Source organism: Colletotrichum spaethianum (assembly GCF_022836535.1).
Source record: "Colletotrichum spaethianum MAFF 239500 DNA, contig14, whole genome shotgun sequence".
In the NCBI taxonomy this organism is placed as follows: Eukaryota; Fungi; Ascomycota; class Sordariomycetes; order Glomerellales; family Glomerellaceae; genus Colletotrichum; species Colletotrichum spaethianum.
In genome coordinates, this window is record NW_026054784.1 from 342,783 (window position 1) to 362,282 (window position 19,500).

The following is a 19,500-nucleotide window of genomic DNA, read 5'->3' on the forward strand; positions in this document are numbered from 1 at the left end:
GATTCAGCGCCCACCAGAGTCAATAGTTTGGCTGACACCACCTGATGAATGGGGTATTGTGCGCGGCTGAATTGCGTCCCTGGAGGTAAGAGTCGCCCAGATATGGGGCCGGACGCGGGATCGAGTTAGGCTAAGCTTTCTAGGGGGGCCTCCCTACCGTAGTGTCGGGCTGCTTGGCCCAACCCAGCAAGCATCGCGGGAACGCTCTGGCGACCCGCAGCCTTGAGCTCTGGGCTAGGCTTAGATCGTTAGCCCGCTATCTTCTCGTGCCTTTCCACCAATGAGACAGCTGCATTTAGCCGTTGGCCGGGACGGTGCCTGGCCAAAAGGCCGGTCCAGGCTCGGAACCGAGTCATCCCAGGCCTGGGGGTTCGTCGGATTGACCCGGTTTGAGATCACAGCTCCTAAGCTTATCAAATTTCAGAGGAGCGGGGCTCCAATGAACCACGGCGAGAAACGAGAATACGATGAGATTGCTCCACCACGTCAACCTGATGCACTGTGGATGGCCTGTGCAGAGTTAACCGGTCTTCCGGGTTGCAGCCACTTGACCCTTCATCCTCTGCCTTAACAGGAACCTTCAACAACTGACAAACGAGCACTGTCCTCGCCCGGTTCAGCTTCCAGTTTCGAGACATTACCTTTGGTCTGCGGCGATCAGCAGACAGAGTAATCAGTTGTTGTGGCGAGAGTCCATCAACATGAGATAGATGACAGAAGCAGAAACAGGCAATGCATTATACGAAAGAGAAGAGATGAAAATGTCGGGGTTTGTACCCGGACGGCTCGAGCGGCATGATGAGGGACGTCTCGCCCCCAAATAAGAGTCGCACGCGCGCCTGGAATCGACTGAGCCTGGCGCCTGCTTCTCAATGGCCATTTGAACCCGATGGCTACCCGTTTTAGCGTCTCGGCAGCAACAAGGCCAACTACCAATGATATAAGCACATGGCTTACATAACCTTCTAGACTCGGTGAAAAAAGCAGCATGATTCTGTGCTGGTCCGTGCGACGCTAAAAGAGGTCTTCTCGGAGGCGACTTGTTGGGCCAGGAACCCGGGCACGCGCCCTCAAGAACACACCGCCGGTTCGGGAGGGCAAGGTAGGGGCAAAACCGGCGTCGTTGTTGTTTTTTTCTTTTTTCGAGGGCGCGTGCCGGGCACCCAAATCAAGTTTGTGTCAAATAAAATGGCGTGCATGGTATCAAGAGTGCTCGAAGTGCTGGCACTAGCGGCTGACCAGAGGTGGTTTAGTGGCAGCCGTGCTCGGCCGCTACCGAGTGTTGCATTTCGCCAAGCATGAGAGCCTCTCGGCCGAGTCTCCGATTCTGTCGGCGATCTACCTAGCAGGCGGGACAAGTGCGACGGTTGAGGATCTGATGTGGCAGCGGCTTCGGGCGGACCTGGTGGTCCTGAGCGCGTGTGAGACGGGCGGCGGCGTGGCCACGGGTGGCGACGACATCGTCGGCTTCGCGCAAGCACTTCTTGCCGCCAGTGCCCGTGCCGTAGGGGTCAGCCTCTGGGTTGTGAACGATGACGCCACCAGCTACCTCAGCTAATTGCAGGCTTAATCGGTTTCTTGTTGATTCGGCAAGGCCCGGTTTCATTGCAATCCAAACCCAACTTGCTCGCTCATGGGCGCTTCTGTCGTTTTGAACTCAAGGATATATGATTGTTGATCGTAACAGTTGGATTGGGTCCTCTGGGCTGAGTGCGTGCTTTGGTCCTTTGTTACTTCCTCTCTCACGTTCATAACTCAGCCAACAAACTCCCCTCACATATCTCTTCATTGCTCCCAATTGACTTTCCATTGGGGATTACTCAATTCACCGACATAACCGCAACATCAAAATTATCGGAGGTAGCATGCAGCGAAATCTCAATCCGGCAGACATTCCCCCCATCGGAATCCCACTTCTATAATTGTGTGCCACTCTAGGATGTATCTGATTCTGACAGTAAGCATACTGTTTGCAAGATGCTAGTTACTAAACAGTGCTACCATTGTTGAGAATAGTAATATCCACTTCAATTCTCGAGTTTGGGCGACAAACCCATAGGTCATCATACGATTCATGCGACAGAATATGCACAACAACCAACAGTATGTGGTTGGTTGGATCGTCATCGTGCAAATCAGGCTTGGCACTTTGCCTTGAAAGTAACCGCAATATCCAGGTTGGTGGAGTTTCACAGTGCTGCATTATTCAGCACAGGAGATATAAAGTCCCACTCCATCATGCGTTAATTAAGGCAGTTGGTTGTTGGTCCTCCTACTTTGTCGGTCCCCAACACCCGAGACGCAGTTGAACATCTTTTTGCTTGGCTCTTTTCTTCCTCCCTTTTACGCATTCTCATCGAGGCAACATCTTGCGACGCATTTTTACGTTTTGATACTTTGTCAAAATACTCATGGCTATATGCACACTTTGCACTGAATCCATTCGCATGCTGCGTCTCGGAGCGAACCCCAGCAACCTCGGCAAAAGCACATATCCACCTTACAGTCCATCATCTGCTGAGACGTGCTGGATTTGCCTCAAGTTCTCGCAATGGATGCAGTTGGAACACAAGGCACTGTTTGATATTTGGCAACGAGAATCTCTCGAGATTCGATTTATCCTGTCCAACTACAATTTTACCCAAGACGCGTCAAATCGTAAAGATGCTCTGATTCTCCAAATTAGCCTTTGTCCCATCAACGTCGACTTTTTTCAGGGTTGTATGATTGAAGTCAATTTCATCGATTCTGATGGTACATATATTCTATCTATAAAATTCGCCTTTTCTTTGGAGTCATGGGTGACTGATTCAACACAGATGACTTGGAAATCAGTGTCCAGGGTTCAATGCCCTCTGAAAGCAACATCGACTATGAGCTGATCGAACGTTGGATCCGCAATTGCACGGAGAATCACCAGCAATGTCAACACAAAACCCACGGAACATGGTTTCCGACTCGCTTGCTGTATATAAGCAATGAAGGCCAAAGCGCAAGGCTCATTTTGACCAAGGACACTCCACCGCGGCATTCTTACATTACTCTCAGCCATCGTTGGGGAAATGTTATATACGACAAACTGACTTCAGACACCATACAGCAATTTCAACTGCATGTTGATGTTTCTAGGCTTCCAAAAGTCTTTCAAGCCTCCATCGCGCTTGCCTGGCACCTTGGGATACAGTATCTCTGGATCGACTCTCTTTGCATAAAACAAGACCCCGACATGTCTGACTGGAAATTGGAAGCTTTGCTCATGGAAAAAGTTTATTCGAACTCTTTTCTCAACCTTTCTGCGTCCCACCTTGGAGCGGAAGAGGACAAACCTCTATACGTCCCGCAACCATGGGACGTTTTCCGCCCCACAAAAGCCACCGTGGAAGTCGACGGGCTCAGTAAATCCTACTGGCTCGTCGACGGTGATCTTTGGAGCGACGAGATCGAGGAAACACCATTGATGCGAAGAACATGGGTATTCCAAGAACGTTTCCTAGCGCCAAGGGTGTTGCACTTTGGGAACCGACAGCTAGCATGGGAATGCAATACACTCACAGCGCTCGAGATGTTCCCCGCCGGACTACCTTCTGTTCTCCTGTCTCAATCCAAATCCGAGGTTCTATCAGCGCTGATGAAACACAAAATACCGGACAAGTCTGACAGCCGTTCTTTCCGTGAGGCATGGAACCAAGTTGTCAGCCAGTACTCCCGATGTAATCTGACCTACAAGAGTGATAAGCTTGTAGCCTTCAGCGGAGTTGCCAAAATGGTCGAAGCGCGCACTGGAGACGAATACCTCGCTGGGATGTGGAAAAGCACTTTGATCTACGATCTAGGCTGGTATCGTACCGGTACCGATAGTGAGACATGGCCGTCGAGTACCACTTCTTACCGCGCTCCTAGCTGGTCCTGGATGTCTGTTGAAGGGGAAATATTTCTCCCCTCCGCCTCTGAGAACGTCATCGAACATTTTGCTACGGTTTTGGGACACCCGACGCCTGATCTCGTTGGGAGTTCGGTCTTTCACGCCAAGGGCCGAATCGACTTGGAATGTGTCACTCTCAGGTTGAACTTCATCAAGTGGGCAGGGGACACAATCGCCGAGTTCGGGGTCGCCGGCGTCCGTGTCATCGACGATGTCGTCGAAAGTGGATCCCACCTGGACTTGGAAGGTTCCAAAGAAGAGGTAATACGTTTGACTGAACAGAGGGGTGTCTACATGGTGCCGCTCTTTGCTACTAATTTGGCAATTTTCGCCGTTATGGTTTCGAAGGAACAAGCCCCTGGGCATTATCGGCGAGTTGGCGCTGCTAAAATCGAATTCGGGAGAATACTTCTCACACCGGAGCAGGGGATACCCGAGGGTTGGACTCAGGTTGGTTCTTCGCCGTATGTTGTCCACAGTACCATATCTCGCCTTTATATTACAGAACCGCAGCGAAAGGAGGCGCAGTGTGTAGTGAGACTTATTTAAGCAAGACAGTTACGGTGATATCAGTCGTATCTCATTATTATCAATAGCCGCTCAAGCTACCGCTTTTCATATTGTACAGCATCATTTCCCCCCTTTTCCCTCAGTAGATTGTCAATTCCGGTGATCCCTGAGCTCTGGGGGATGAAAACTTGGTCATTGGGGTAGACTATAGTGTTTTTAACGGCGTCGTACGAGGTAGCGAGTATGTTGGAAAGGTAAAGTGCCTTCTCGTTAGGAACGCTATCAGGGATTTCGAGCAGGTTCACGTCGCCGAGCAGGGTACGGACATACTCAGCCTAGCCACCAGTAAAGCCACCAGTAAAGTAGGAGTAGCCGAACATGCCGGCAGTCTGGGAACCGTACATAGACTTCTCCATAGTATTGGATTTTGTCTTCGCCAGGCTTAATTAGCCGTTCATGCTGATAGCTCCCTATCTTTGGTGACGCTAAACTAGTGCCAGGCAAGGAGATTAGCTCTAGTTACTGAATATTTGGGAGCTAACTGCCGCACTTCGCCCTGAAATCGGCCTAGCATTCTTGAAAGTCAGCTTTGTGTAGGTCCCGATCAGGGACCCGAATTTGAATGTCAAAAGGCCCGAGGTAGATGCGTACTTCTTCGTTGTCTAGGAACGATCTCTTAGATTTAACGAATCGCGGCCCGTCGCTATGGAGTAGGGAGACGAAAGTCCCTTCATGTTGCTAATTAGGTTAGATGGCGAATTGTCGCGTGCTTATGCCCTTTTTATTGTCTTTACCAAGCAAAATGTCGTACATGCTAGCGTTGCTGCCGAACATAAAGCCTCTCTGTATGCGTCCCTTGGCATATGGTTAGTAGTGATGCGGAGGAACGTGTCAGGCTCTAGATAAGGAGCGGGTGTGAAATTCTCTGTATTATCGTCATCGTGAATAGAAATCCAAGGGTCTTCAGCATAGACACGATATTCCTTGTGAACTGATAACGGGAAGCTTGTCAGGGTACGCAGTAGAAGGTCGTTGCGGTCATATCCAAGACCACTTCCAGCTTGTTCATTTTTCATTCAGTCTTTTCTCGAAAAAAAGTCAACTATCAAGACTCAAAAAGTGAGTACATCTTGTCGGCGTAGCCATCGGCAGGCTTTCTTAGGATAGCACCCGTGTTCAAGGCGTAGCTATCACGAAGGAGTTCGTCTCTCCAGTCATCAAAAGACGAATCTGAGCCACCCATCTTTATATAATCACCTTCAATGGCCATGATAGTAGTGGTGGGGGCCGTGTTAGATGTAGGTCATGTGAATATGCAAATGCAAACACAAATACGTGTTGGACTGCTACAGAACTGTAGCAAAAGTCTGACTTGGGTTAAACTATTGCGATTGTTATCGCTTTCTTTAGATGCATTGATTGTTGCCACAATATTTCCACCTGAAAAATGTTTTTCCGCGCATCCGGGTGATGCTTCGAGTCTCACAGGTTCACAGCGATCACCCGTGACTTACACTCGGGCCCCTCCAAATCTTCGGTTCGGTTTGTTGGGTTCAAGTTCACAACGAAGCAAGTACCCCTGAAGGTTCTTCGCTTCAAAGGGAATCATTTGCCGAAGATGAATGACCCGCTGCGTAGGAACGCATAGTTTACCATAGGTGGGCGTGCAGTAATATATGCAGCTTCAAATGTAGAAGCTAACTTCCAAGGGTTGATCTACATAATGCTTTCAAAGAGGCTGCATCATGAGAGACGCCAAATGACGGCCCAGTCGTTGTCTATTCCCGTTGTAGTGGAGAGTTGCGACCCAGACTCTGCGTGGTGAAGCTTCAGTCCGGCGAGGAGATTGCTGGGGAATCGATTATATGTGCCGACTGCATTTATGTGCTACCTTGAGGTTTCTTTTTCTAATACTCAAGTTCGTCATCACTAACTTTGTGGAACAGTAAGAGCTTCCTGTGAAAGGTTGTCATTGGAAAAGAAGCCCCCACGATACCTATTGGATTGTCAGGTGAGTTTACCACAGTACCACTCGCATGTTGCTGCAACTAACCTTAACGGGCGTAGCGACTCACCATTGACAGCCCAGAGTTTGAATAAGACACAGATTTCATTAACAGCCTTAATTTGCTTTTTTAGCCTCTATGAAAAGAGAATTTACAATTATCAAAAAAGAAAAGGAAAAGGCAATGAACGGTAGTAGGTAAATAGAAAGAATAGTTTAATAGGCTATACCTTATACCTTACCGCTGACCACGCGGTTAGATCTCCTGTTTCTATACCTTAATGTAACAACTAGCAATGTTGCTACTTTGACGTGATCGCTGCTACTACTCGTACAAGTATCGCTTCATGTGAGACCAACACTCTGATTAACTGTGACAGCATCGACAATAGATGGTTTACCGACGGTAACGGAATCGGGATCATGCGGGGAAGACAACAGGAGAGAAGGTTTACTGGTACTGGCCGAAGTGGGTCCCTGTTGCCGACCGGTCGGCTCTGCCATCCCGGCTTGGATGAGTTTCAGACGGAGAGGCGCATATCCAACCGGCCTGGCCTTACATAGTCAATATGCGGAGAACCAAGATCTTGGTCATTCCGAAAAGGCGTGGGGGTTCGTCTTTAGGTTGCCAAGGAAAAACCTAACTACTTAACAAAACCCACCAGATGGGGAAGTTGGAGAACTTTGAGGGGGAATGAGAGACCCAGTCGGTGATGTCGCCATCGACTTCAACATGTCGTGATCAATATCGACCAATCAGACGAACAGCAAATGTGTTTCATCATCCACCGCTGCTGGCGCAACCCACCCGGCAGTGTCGACCTGCAACGGCAGCTAAGCGATTACAGGAATGAGACGCCGGGGAATGTCATCATGGATTGATGATGCCATGCGGACCTTGGAGAACGGCAGTCAAAAGTGCTGTCAAGATGCACAAAGTAGTGATAAAAAGCGATCACACCCAAGACCAAACCGGGGAGTACCCAACGAGTCCAGCCCACTCTAGTAATCAATTCGCCAATCTCATCTCAGTACCTGCAAAAGCTTGCTCTGACGTTTTGACCTGGGTCTCTTGGGGGCCGCATTGAAAAGCCGTGCGTGTGGCCTCTAAGTTTCTTTCAATACACCATTGGCTTCAAACTTGACTTCAGGTGAAAACACGGGCCTCTCTCTCTGCTGAGGAAACAGCATATTTCTCAAACAACACGCCGAGAAAGGGACACAGCGAGAACTAAGGAAGGTATCAACAACACAGCAGGCTTGGCTCACGATGAGCGCGGCAACCGACCGCTCGCCTGAAAAGGTGGTTGAGACACCGGCAAAGGATACGAATGGAGCGGATAGTCCTTCTGAAATTGAAGCTGGAGACGAGGCGGTCGACACTAAAACGTTATTGAGAAAGCTAGACGCCAAACTACTGCCAGCGGTCGGCATTCTGGTGAGTATGCTCAAAACACCTAATCATTTTGGAGAGAGGTCAACTAACAGCGAATCGTTGAGTACTTGTTATCGTTCCTTGACCGATCTAATGGTAAGGTTTCAACTACACGATCCAAAAGCCGATGTGTACAATTCTAACCCATCGCAGTCGGTAATGCCAGAATTGAAGGTCTCACCGATGACTTGCATATGAGTAAGTAAATGGATGAAATCTGTTGGGAATGCACAGGTCAACTAATGAGCAATAGCTGGAAATCAGTACCTTACTGGTTTGACTCTGTACTTCATCGGTTACGTCCTCTTTGAAGTGAGTCATTGATGCTACCCTCCTTGATCAATGTTTAGACATGCTGACCCACAGCTAGATCCCATGCAACATCATCCTCAAGAGAACCACGCCGAGATTTTGGCTTCCCACGCTAACAATCGCCTGGGGGATTGTCGCCACGCTTATGGGTATCGTAACGAATATGGCTGGGTTCTTTGTTGCCCGCTTCTTCCTCGGTGTCACGGAGAGTGGACTATTCCCTGGTGTTGTGTATTATTTCTCTATGTGGTATAAGCGCCGTGAGAGACAGTACCGAATTTCGCTGTTCTTCAGTGCTGCCTCTCTTGCCGGTGCTTTCGGTGGTATCCTGGCATGGGTACGTCATTCCAAGCAACTCATTCCGGCCCATAACAACATGTTAACTTTATCCAGGGTATTGGTCATATGCGAGTTGTTTGGGATAATGGTTGGAGATGGATCTTTATTCTGGTCTGTTGTCTTCACACCCATCTCGTTACTCCACATAAATTCTAACAGAAACCAGGAGGGTATTGTGACGGTTATCATTGCAACGGGCGCGTACTGGTTCATCCAAAACTACCCCGATACCGCCATCTTCATATCGGACAAGGAACGTCGCTTTATCAGGGCCAGGCTTGCCGCTGACAGCGATGCGACTCACAACGAAAAGTTCACTTGGGGACACGTGATGGACGCCATTAAGGATCCCAAGTGTTGGCTGTACGGTCTCGGATTTCACACCATGAGCTTACCGCTTTACACGTTCTCCCTCTTCATCGTAAGTGTTTGCTGGCAAGTCCGGGCATTTGACAGAAGAAGGATATTAATAGCATCTAGCCCACCATCATCAAGAACCTCGGCTACACCGCTGCCGTAGCCCAGCTTCTGACGATTCCGCCATACGCTCTCGCATTCGTCACAACCTTGACAGTCGCAATCTACTCCGAGCGGACCGGCCGCCGCGCATTCTTCATCATGGGATCATCCGCTTTTGCGGCCATTGGCTACATCATCCTGCTTGCCAACGGCGACCCGACTGGAAAGCCAGGCGTCTCCTACCTCGGTACCTTTTTCGCTGCTGGAGGCATTTACCCAGCCACCGCTCTCGTCCTCTCGTGGCCGGCCATCAACGTTTCCGGTCAGACGAAGCGTGCTGTCGGAAATGCCATGCAGATTACCATTGGCAACTTGGGAGCTGTACTTGGAACGCAGCTCTACCGTTCCAATGATGGACCGAGATACTTCGTGGGCCATTCTTTTGCACTGGGGTACCTCCTTGCAAACATTGTTGTCTGTGGCATCTTATACGTCGTCCTTAAGCGTGAGAACACTAGGAGGGATGCAATCGCACCGGAAGTTCAAGCTATTGGGGATTTGGAGGACTGGCCTGGAGACAAGGATCCCAGATGGAGGTTCCAATACTAAAGACGATGTAGTGTTCAATTTCGGCAGGATTGTAAGTGTGAAGAAAGAGTGCTTAAAGCATTGGGAGGACTACCTATCCCAATAGAGAATATTTCACCTGGAGGTCGCGCTGATGACGGCTGAATATGGTCAATAGACATCAGATTGTCGTTGCTTAGAAAAACTGGGCCGTGCGTGGAAAACACATTGTTCTACCGAGGAGTTGCATTGTCTATTTTTCAACTGACGAAATCATCTCTGGCAGTTGATAGATTCGACACAGCATTTTCTTGCTCTAAGTTACAGAACAGACAGGCCCCAAAATTTAAGCTCGTTTGCGTTGTTAAAAGTAGCGTCTTGATGTGAGGAGCTTACGCGAAATGAAGATAAAATAAAAACAAAAACCAACGAAATGAACCTATCGGTTAAACTCGGGAATATGAAATGCAAGAAGAAGACACAGCTTTTCACCACGTCTGTTGGAAGCCCAAAAATCATTCGAGTGGACTAGGGACAGACCATTCATCCTCCCAACAGCCCAGGTATCTCATCGGATGGACGCGACAGAGGTACCTCTCTGGCTCGTCTTGCGGGTCGTAGGCATTGATGTCTTTCCAGTAAGGAGGAGGGAAGCAGATATCGCCATAATTGGGTTTGACCCTTTCAGTGAGATATTAGCGTTCAATCCGCTAGAAGACATTTTGAATGACTGGCAGTGAATTACTTACTTGTATCTCCAATTCCAGTATGTCCTCACGCCGCCGCGGCCGTTGTTGCACATTAACTCTTTAGTCATTCCGTTCATACACTCCTTGGTAGAAATCTCACGCTTCTCCTGAGGACCAATCATCTGGCATGGTCAATGTTTGTCTCTAAGAAAACGAGTTGTCGAGTCCATTTGAATCATTGGAAAGAAGCAATGGGGGTGCTAGCGAAAGGCGAAGACAAAAAGAACCAGAAAGACTCAGAAAGGAAAAGGAATGGTACCTTGAGCTCGAAACTCCATGAGGTATTGATTCTGTCAGTTATACAGGCTCTCATTACTTGCAGTCTGTCGTATGTCCCATTCAATTGATCGCACACATCCTCAAGGTTGAGAATATCTTGGTTTTTGTTATACCCGCCTTCCCTCCCTTCAGCGAAGCAAACGCTAAAAGCGAAGGATGCGTTGGCAAGGATCGCTAGGAGAATGTGACTGAAGTGCATCCTGATGAAGATCAGCTCGCAAATTTGTGGCTTAGAAACCTTGAATGTGACTCTTCGGGAGAAACTGCTAGCTATTTTGGTTCGGGCGGGTAGGTAGGTCATCTTAAAGCTCCAGACTCCATAGTGCTGACGGGGATAATCCCAAGCCATTTGCTTTGTTCAGTAATCATTTTTGGGGTTGCAAGGGGGCTTTTCTATTCTTACAATCTTTTGCTTTGTGTCAATATAAATGCAGAGAACTATCGGCAAGGGAACATATGTGGTCAAAAACATGAAAGGTAAAGCCCTTCAACCGGGTTGACTCTAACAATGAAGAGCGACTTTCAGAGATTCGTATTATCCAATCATAGCAGCAAGGGGTGATTTTTATACAAAAGACCCGGGGGCCAATACTTCGAAACCGACTTTACACATTCAATCAAAGCACAAAGAGCATTCCATGATTCAAGATCATTTCTTAATCATAGTTGAGTATGACATGCCAAATGTTTGTGACAGCAGTCACGTCCGCTTATAACTTTCCATTGATGGATGATTTGAATTTTAACACCATGGTTCATGTAATCTTTGTGTTTATGTATCAGCCAATTTAGCTTGGATTGCGAGCATTGAAGAGACGTGATTTGAGCAGTTTCCTCCGGATCTCTGGGGCACAAAAAGCATAAAAAACAAACATGTCTTTAAACGTCAAGATTTAGTCAATGTAAAAACAAAGAGAGAGCTTGAAGCACTCGCTGGGGGGAAACGTCTCACAGAACCCATAACACTAACTTCAAACCGTAAACTATGGAGATTGAATGAATAGAGTGTCATCCTTGTAACTAGTCAGATGTATGGACGCTCAATTCCGTGTCGACATCAACCACCGGTTTGATTATTGTAGCTTTAGCTATCGGATACTTAAGTCATCTTCCATTTATAAAACTTAAATAATAGCACCTGAACACCTCTGTAGTAACCCTGAATCAAACTCTGTGGCGCGAGCCGAAACTGGACGTGATTGCTGTTCAAGCTATATCTTGACGTTGAGGAAGGCGGTTGAAGTGTTCAGGGTTTCCAAAGTCTCGTACTTTCATTTCACTAAGTTTATAATCCACCCCGTCATGCATTCTGTATGTGTGTGTGCGCGAAGATGCGCATTGTGGTGCTCTTGATGTACTGCACCAATAGAGCCAGCCATGGCTCTTAGGGTCATCCCCGCGATTGCATCGACCGAGTGCCAGCCGTCGTGACGGGGCGAAGGATGTAGGCACTGAAGTGGGTCTAGTTACCCACATCAGAAAGTCAGGCACATAGTTGGGACGAACCTGGCCACCCAAATGGGCCACTTTCAAGTTCAGTTGCATCTAACCCCGCATAGCAGGATAATGTCAGAAGTCAAAAATGCCGTCAATTACAACTGCGTGATTGGCCACATAGGGCCCTTTGGAAAATGGTACAGTCACGACTGTATCACCAGCATGTACAGTCTTTTCTGGCTTTGTTTGAAGGCTATCACCCATCGTCAGTTTAAATGCTGTAGCGCATATCAGCGACGATGAACGACGTTACCAACAAGTAGACTGGGCCGTTATAATCACCAATGGGTCCGTTCAGCGCCCTATTCTTGCCGCCCACAACGTCGCGTGAGCTCGCCTGCCAGTGTATTTAGCCTAGAACCATGGATTGAATCGCACCCCGCGTGTCGGCGCTTTAGCACCGTTGTTGTCAAAAAAGAGGCTTCATTCCAAAAAGGCGGCACTAGCGAAGGCTTCAATTTGCATGTCAGCATTCAGTTCCAACAACACACCACGGCTTGTCAATGGAAACCCACTTGCTTGACCAGTTTGGGTAGACTGAAAAAGGTAGTGAGATAGAGCTGTTGGTGTTTTGCGCACTTTTCCCCCTGCTAATCCGTTGCGCCAAAGTCCACGCACGATGGCAGACCACGTATATCACCACACAGACCTTTTCTAACTCATGATAACTTCACTTCAGAGAAAAGCGCCTCACCAGGGTGCCTTTCATTGACCTCTGATGCGCGTAAGGCCAGTACCTAGCTAAGTGCGTTAGTTGCTTGTGCACGTCGGAAAGAAATAGGTCGAAGAAAATTGACATACTTTCCTCCATTCAATTAGACGCCCTATGATGCCCATTTCTCGATGTGAAGCCTAGCTTGACGTAAGGTCATGATAGAACAAGGGCCATCGAATGGATGGATGAATCATGGCCCGAGAGTCAGCGGATCCATGTTGATGTGGCACCGTTTGCAAGTTTTATCGTGGCATCAAAATGTGCTTTGCAAGTCTCCGAGTGGTGCGGCTGACCTCCATCTATAGGATTCGGGGATGTGGTCGTTCTTTCTGGTCGTAGCCGGATAATAAGTTGACAATTCTTGTGAAAACCTGGTTAAACTCTTAGCTTGTATCGGCATCTGGACTGACAACCTAGGCTCTTGTAGGTTGGTACCTACCCAATTAACCCAGAGGACTCTCATTGGCGCGGAAACAGCTACCAGCCGGGACAGACACCGCACACTGCCGGAGATCCTGCGCCCAGCTTTAAAACCGGAAAGAATCTTCGGGGATTTTGCGTCCGTGATTCTGCAAAGGTCATTTAGCGAATGGTCATCCGCGGCCCCGCAACGATGGACTGGGCTTGGATCCGAGAAAACTAAGCATCTACCGGATTATACGAGACGTTCGCATAGGCGACGCGTTTAGTACTTTGCTCACTATGTAGTTAGTCCAGTTTCCGAGGCAATCTAAGCTGTGAGGCACGAACACCCATGGAACCATGGTTTGGCTTATATAGTCCGTCATCTTCCACATGAACTCCCTAAATGAGATGCATAATAAAGCCGGGCCCTTGTTAACTTAGCTTTGTACCATCCAAGCAAAATCGTCGCCATGAGACTTTTCCAGACAAACGCTGAGCCTCTGTTGGCCAGCGTCACGCTCCTAGCCTTAGCAGGAACTGTCGTGGCGCAATGCAGCCTTCCGTCGTCATACCGCTGGTCATCGTCCGGCGTACTCGCTACTCCGAAGTCTGGATGGGTATCGCTCAAGGATTTCACAACTGCTCCGTATAACGGCCAGCATCTCGTGTATGCGACAACCCATGACACCGGTTCGAGTTGGGGCTCAATGAACTTCGGCCTCGTCTCTGACTGGTCTCAATTGGCCTCGGCAGCCCAGAATGGCATGAGTTCCGGCGCCGTTGCGCCATCGCTCTTTTACTTCGCCCCAAAGAGCATCTGGATTCTTGCCCATCAATGGGGCCCGACTACATTTTCATACCGGACGTCTACGAACCCAACCAATGCCAATGGCTGGTCAGCGGCGCAACCACTCTTCACCGGCACCATCACTGGCTCTAGCACGGGTGCAATTGATCAGGCAGTTATCGGCGACAGCACCAATATGTACCTATTCTTCTGCGGAGATAACGGCAAGATATATCGCGCAAGCATGCCTATTGGCAACTTCCCAGGCAGCTTCGGCTCATCTTCAACTGTTGTCATGAGTGACACCACCAACAACCTGTTTGAGGCTGTTCAGGTGTATACCTTGCAGGGTCAGCAAAAATACCTCATGATCGTTGAGGCGATTGGTTCCAACGGACGCTACTTCCGTTCGTTCACAGCCAGTAGCCTGGGCGGTTCCTGGACCGCCCAAGCTGCGACCGAGAGCAACCCCTTTGCCGGCAAGGCCAACAGCGGAGCCACATGGACAAATGACATCAGTCACGGCGAGCTCATCCGCACCAGCGCCGACCAGACCATGACCATTGATCCTTGCAAACTCCAACTTCTTTACCAAGGACGTTCGCCTAGCTCCTCTGGCGACTACGGCCTTCTGCCTTACCGGCCAGGCTTGCTCACTCTTACCAACCCCACCGGTAATAGCCCTCCTGCGACCAACCCTCCCGCCACACCCCCGCCCTCCAGTGGTGGGGGCACCATTCCGCAATGGGGACAGTGCGGTGGTACCGGTTGGACTGGATCGACTACTTGCCAGGTACTTGAGGACATTTCCCGTATTGTATTGACTACTTGCTAACGCAGACACAGGGCTCTTACAAGTGCACCTACGTCAACGATTGGTACTCTCAGTGCGTGTAGGGAGGTATAGGAATAAGATACTTGTTTTTGAGGGGCTGATCGGTGGCTTCGATTTGAGCTGGTAAACTCAAGCTGGCAAACTTATGTAAAGAAGGTTTGAAGATGTATATATTTCCAGGTGTGAAGTAGTTCTGCCTATCTACATAGTCTTGAAATGATGTGTTCTCTGGTGTGTTTTGCATAGCTGTCTCTGACCATGCAGAAGCCTTCTAAACTTATTGCAACCTAATCCAATTGTCAACGGTAGAGTAGGGGGTCATGAGATGGAAACGTATCAAGTAGGCGGGCGGGGAGGGCTGACCAACATGCCGCTATCAATCATATATGTGACATGTGGTGCTATGGAAGCGAACAAAGACCTACTTTATATGTCGAGCGACTTCTTGTACCAGATTCCTTGGCGCATTACGGGATGAACAAGTGTTTGGTGAAAAGCTAGGTCGCGTTCCATCACCCAGGCTATTGTTCGTGACCCGGGGTTGGCGGAATGGAAAGTGCTTGAGGACTTGTCAACGCCAATGACGAAAACCTCTTGAAGTCGTGCAGGGACAAGATCTTGAGGTCCAGACAGTTTGATAAGAACATCTCTAGCCCTGTTATTGGCAGCAGCATTGGTTCCCGCTAGGTAGCTTCGCATTTCTGCCTCGCAGAGGTATAGGCCCTAATGGATCTAATTTGATACGAGTCTAGCACAATACAAAAGTCCAGCGCATCCGGTCAGAATGGAGAACGAGATGAAATCTTTCGTTCTATATAGCCAATGTTCGAGTATCCCAATCATGTGATAAACTGTCATCCTTCTGCTTCATAAACATGTCTTCCCGTCTAGTGGGGTGCACTTAGTGTGACAGGATGACATTTGCCCCTCATTTCTTCGATCTAGTTATCGTCTGGCGTGCCCCCATGTTCCATCATTTCGAACATCCCCTCATAGCCAAAGGGATAAACTCGAGGATCTGGAGCTCTGGACAAAGCATGAATTCTCATAAGAATCCATCTAAGTTGGAGCAGGTCTCTGTCCGGCAGCTGCTCTTCGCTCTCAGCAACAATTTCAATGATACTTCTATCTTCAATCGGACGTGAGCTTATAATCCGCTCATCCTCTTCGATAAATATGTCGCGTGGGTCTGTCGAGAAAGAAATCATGCTGACCATTGATGAAATTCGAGTTTTCTTTAACCAATGAACCTTAAGTCGAATCATAGGTGTAGACGAGGTGGGTGCTTCAAGAGGCTCCGAGGCGAAAAGACCTTGAGCCCAGCTGGGTTGTAGTTGACGGCTCAAACAGATCATGTTCGCCATCTTAGTTGTGGTTTCCAAATGCAAACCGTGTGTAGCATACCGAAGTTTTATGAAAAGCCTCCGACAAAAATCACCGTCCCAAAAGGATGTCATGCAAAACAGATTCCTAAGTAAAGTATCCATACCTTCAAATCCATAAATTACCGAAGCAAAGATATAACATACTTCCGGATCAGCGGTAATAGTGGCGACACATAGACCCCTATCACGATAGTATGCCCAGAACGAATTCATTAGCAGTAGTTAACGCTACAGTTCTAACATTTCATACCTTGGTTCGCTCAAACTGATGTTGAGGATTTTCTGCACTTGTTCAATTGCCCAAATCATAAGACTCCTGGGGGAAATATTGAAGGAGAACTGTAAAGCGATGAGCATAGCCCGTAGTGCATGTGGAATGTGATGAAACTTACGCATCATGATCAGTTTTGGAAAGACAAGTGTTATTGTAGTAAGTTCACCGGTCATCAAGTGCCACTTTTGATGACTTGGGAGTGTCTGCAATTCCTAAAGGAGTTCCTAGAGAACACTAATTTCGAGCACCATGAGGAAGCTCCAGAATCCTGCTCTTGTGATGACTGCTTGAGGTTGCCAGTTTCATCAGCCCCAGCTAGGTCAGCTGTTGCAACTGGTATAATACTGTTAGCCCCAGTCTTTATCAGCAGGATTCCACTAATGCCGTATCACCATCAGCAAACCAAGCTACAATGGTCATTGTGTAGAGTAACGTAACCAATCCGCTCTTTCTGATCTGACGGACCAGATCTTGAGGGACTAGTCAGCAAAGCCATAGTAGACAAAGAAAGGTACAGATTGGATGGCTCTGGTTTGAAAATGCCTTCTCTCAGCTCACCACTTCCAAAGCATTTCTATGTCTCCCGCATGAGGACATGATTCTGTGGAGGGCTTCTGCCATACCATATGCCGTAGGTTTTCTTTCGGATGGGTATTCAAAGTTGAAGTGCGGCTCGGGAATCTGCACTAATTGAGCGATATCTGATCCACATTACCTACCAAGCTAAGTAGAACATCAAATCTTGATTTGGGGTGAATGAGCAAAACCTCTTGACAAACCAAGGCATCCTTACAGGAAACAGTTTACAAGTCCTATTCGCATTTTTCCTGTTGTAAAGATACTAGGATTCATTTAGAACTTATAAGATTCAAAGCAGCATTCGTGAATTCATCGATCGACCTCAGCGTGGACTGAAAAGTATCGGCTCGTCGGTTGCCCATTCTGAACCGGTAGCCCCAAATTTATCGTCCATCAAGAAGCTGGGCTGGCATTCTCCTCAGGCTTAAACTCCCCACGACTTGCGCTACGAATTTGAGGTTCAAGGGGGAAAACAGATTTCTCCGGAGTCACGCGAGAGTAGACACGATCCCAACGCTCCTTCAGCGCCTCTGGAGTCTTCCAAGCGTTCTCGGGATCCCGAAGCCAGAGTCGAATTAAATGACGCCTTGAAAACACAGTCATTAGTGGACCAGGAATCGTTCTTGATGCAGTACTTACTGTTTCTGATCAGAGTCCACGAAACCCCCACGGGCGTGGAAAATGCTCAGGTTGTTGGCGTACTGGATGTCACCTTTGAGAAAATCCAAGGAGGCGGCATACTTCTCGGCGAGAAAGTGCAGGGCATCAAGGGCCTCGGCTTGTGCCTCCGTGATGGGGGGGATATCTGATGATCGCGGGAGGCCCCAGTAGCCGGTGAAGCTACGTCGAGCGTACTGGATAATTAGACGTTCGGACTTGCCATCAGCTGCTGGCTGGTGATGCAAAAGAGGTCTACTGCTATAGGATCTGCCATCTTTCCCGAACCTATGCCAATTTTTAGCTACATATGCGTATTGAGTGGAGAATGCTTACTCGTCGGCGTCCCATGGCTCAGCCAAGGTACGAACCAAATCTGGCCTGGTTCTTGCTAATTCATTATAGACGTGCCAGCTGCTCGACAAATAGCTCTGGCCACCTTCAGCGGCCTCACCAAGAGCGAAGAGGGCAATCACATCGCCCGCGTCTGTGTGAAAGACCTGCTTCTCTGTGGTGTATGCCGGCGCACCGATCTTATGTGCGTCTACGACTTTGGTGAGATCTTTGATGTGGGCGAGCACTACATCTGCCGGTTCGCCTTGGAACTGGTTGTCTTGTCGACCACGAATCGGCGCCACATGAGAAGAGATCCCGGCATAAACGATGACATTCTCCTCACGGCTGTATTTGTCGACGGGCACCCCACGAACGACCTTAAACCCGTGGCCGTTGTGGATCTCATCCGAGATCGCGCGAAGGGTCTTGTGAAGATTAGGCAAAGGGAATGTCTCCTGACTTATCTCACCCAGGGGCTTCTTCAAAGCTACATTATGACTAATTAGCTCGCTCTATTCAAGAGGTAGCTGTAAGATTCACCTACATTTGAAGTAATTGAGTGCTTCATCGATCTCTTTCTTGTCGGCCTCAGTAAGAATGTAGTTCCAATCGTAGTGCTCAGCCAGCGTGTTGCCATCCCAAACTAGCTTTGACTCCAGCTTCTGGGGGAAACCCTCTGGCAATGACTTCTCCAAACTTTCCTTCTCTTGGCGACGTTTGATCCGTGCCAGGTAATTATCGTGGTTAGGGGTGTATGCGATGTCTGGTTGGCCCGGAGGACCAGGAAGTGATGGAGCTTGAACTGCAGCGGCGGCCATATTTTTATGCTACTTGTTGTGTGGGAGCGATGCTTCTCATAAGTTTACGACAACAGCTGAGGTCGCTCTGGGACTTTAGGTGATTTTATCTTTTGCCAGGTCAGACTCAAATTGTATGGGATGGCGCCCCTAAACTAACTCAAGCGTTCGTAGGTGGAGAGCATCGAATGACGAGCTGACTCGGAAGCTCGTTCCGAGGTGGACGCCTTGTACGAAAGTCATGACACTGTGAAGTGAACCAATGATAATTACTATATTGTGAATTGAATTTGTCAGACAATCTTTTAGTTGCACTTGTCATACTAACTCAGTAACTATTCTCGACCTCTCAATGGCTATCATTAGCTTCGCCCAGTTTGCCATTTCGGCTTGAGAAGGCGTCATGCCGCGTATGTTACGACTTTGCGGGGAACAGTGAAACGCGATTCGGCAGCGTCATCTTCCCGCGGATGTCGCAATCAGAAGCCAATCTCTTTGGATGCAACCGGTGATCGCCTGTGGCGCACAGCTCGAGTTTATTTAAAATTGTGGCTCGAAGCAGAGCCAAGCACGGTGATTGTGGCCCCGGCTAGGCATCGGACATTTATAAGCCCGGCCGTCCTCCGCATAAGCAGCAGGTCCGCGTCTGACACCAT

At 48.6% G+C, this 19,500-nt stretch overlaps 5 protein-coding genes across 5 annotated transcripts; 3 read left to right on the forward strand and 2 right to left on the reverse strand.

The window, feature by feature from the left end:
• Positions 1 to 1,342: 1,342 nt before the first annotated feature.
• Positions 1,343 to 1,606, reverse strand: ColSpa_06071 (uncharacterized protein; the record flags this gene model as incomplete). Its single annotated transcript, XM_049272283.1, has 1 exon — positions 1,343 to 1,606. One exon carries the CDS (start codon positions 1,604 to 1,606, stop codon positions 1,343 to 1,345), a length of 264 nt encoding a protein of 87 aa, XP_049128240.1.
• A 1,620-nt stretch (positions 1,607 to 3,226) lies between these two features.
• ColSpa_06072 (uncharacterized protein) lies at positions 3,227 to 4,471 on the forward strand (the record flags this gene model as incomplete). The annotated part of the gene is made up of 1 exon (XM_049272284.1): positions 3,227 to 4,471. One exon carries the CDS (start codon positions 3,227 to 3,229, stop codon positions 4,469 to 4,471), a length of 1,245 nt encoding a protein of 414 aa, XP_049128241.1.
• A 3,236-nt stretch (positions 4,472 to 7,707) lies between these two features.
• On the forward strand, positions 7,708 to 9,591 carry ColSpa_06073 (putative transporter; the record flags this gene model as incomplete). Its single annotated transcript, XM_049272285.1, has 4 exons — positions 7,708 to 7,875; positions 8,243 to 8,521; positions 8,690 to 8,944; positions 9,004 to 9,591. The coding sequence occupies 4 exons, from the start codon at positions 7,708 to 7,710 to the stop codon at positions 9,589 to 9,591; spliced, it is 1,290 nt and encodes a 429-aa protein (XP_049128242.1).
• Positions 9,592 to 13,664: 4,073 nt separating this feature from the next.
• ColSpa_06074 (putative alpha-L-arabinofuranosidase axhA-1) lies at positions 13,665 to 14,878 on the forward strand (the record flags this gene model as incomplete). The annotated part of the gene is made up of 2 exons (XM_049272286.1): positions 13,665 to 14,774; positions 14,828 to 14,878. The coding sequence occupies 2 exons, from the start codon at positions 13,665 to 13,667 to the stop codon at positions 14,876 to 14,878; spliced, it is 1,161 nt and encodes a 386-aa protein (XP_049128243.1).
• A 2,811-nt stretch (positions 14,879 to 17,689) lies between these two features.
• On the reverse strand, positions 17,690 to 18,865 carry ColSpa_06075 (taurine hydroxylase-like protein SAT17; the record flags this gene model as incomplete). Its single annotated transcript, XM_049272287.1, has 3 exons — positions 17,690 to 17,969; positions 18,048 to 18,534; positions 18,592 to 18,865. The coding sequence occupies 3 exons, from the start codon at positions 18,863 to 18,865 to the stop codon at positions 17,690 to 17,692; spliced, it is 1,041 nt and encodes a 346-aa protein (XP_049128244.1).
• Positions 18,866 to 19,500: the final 635 nt, after the last annotated feature.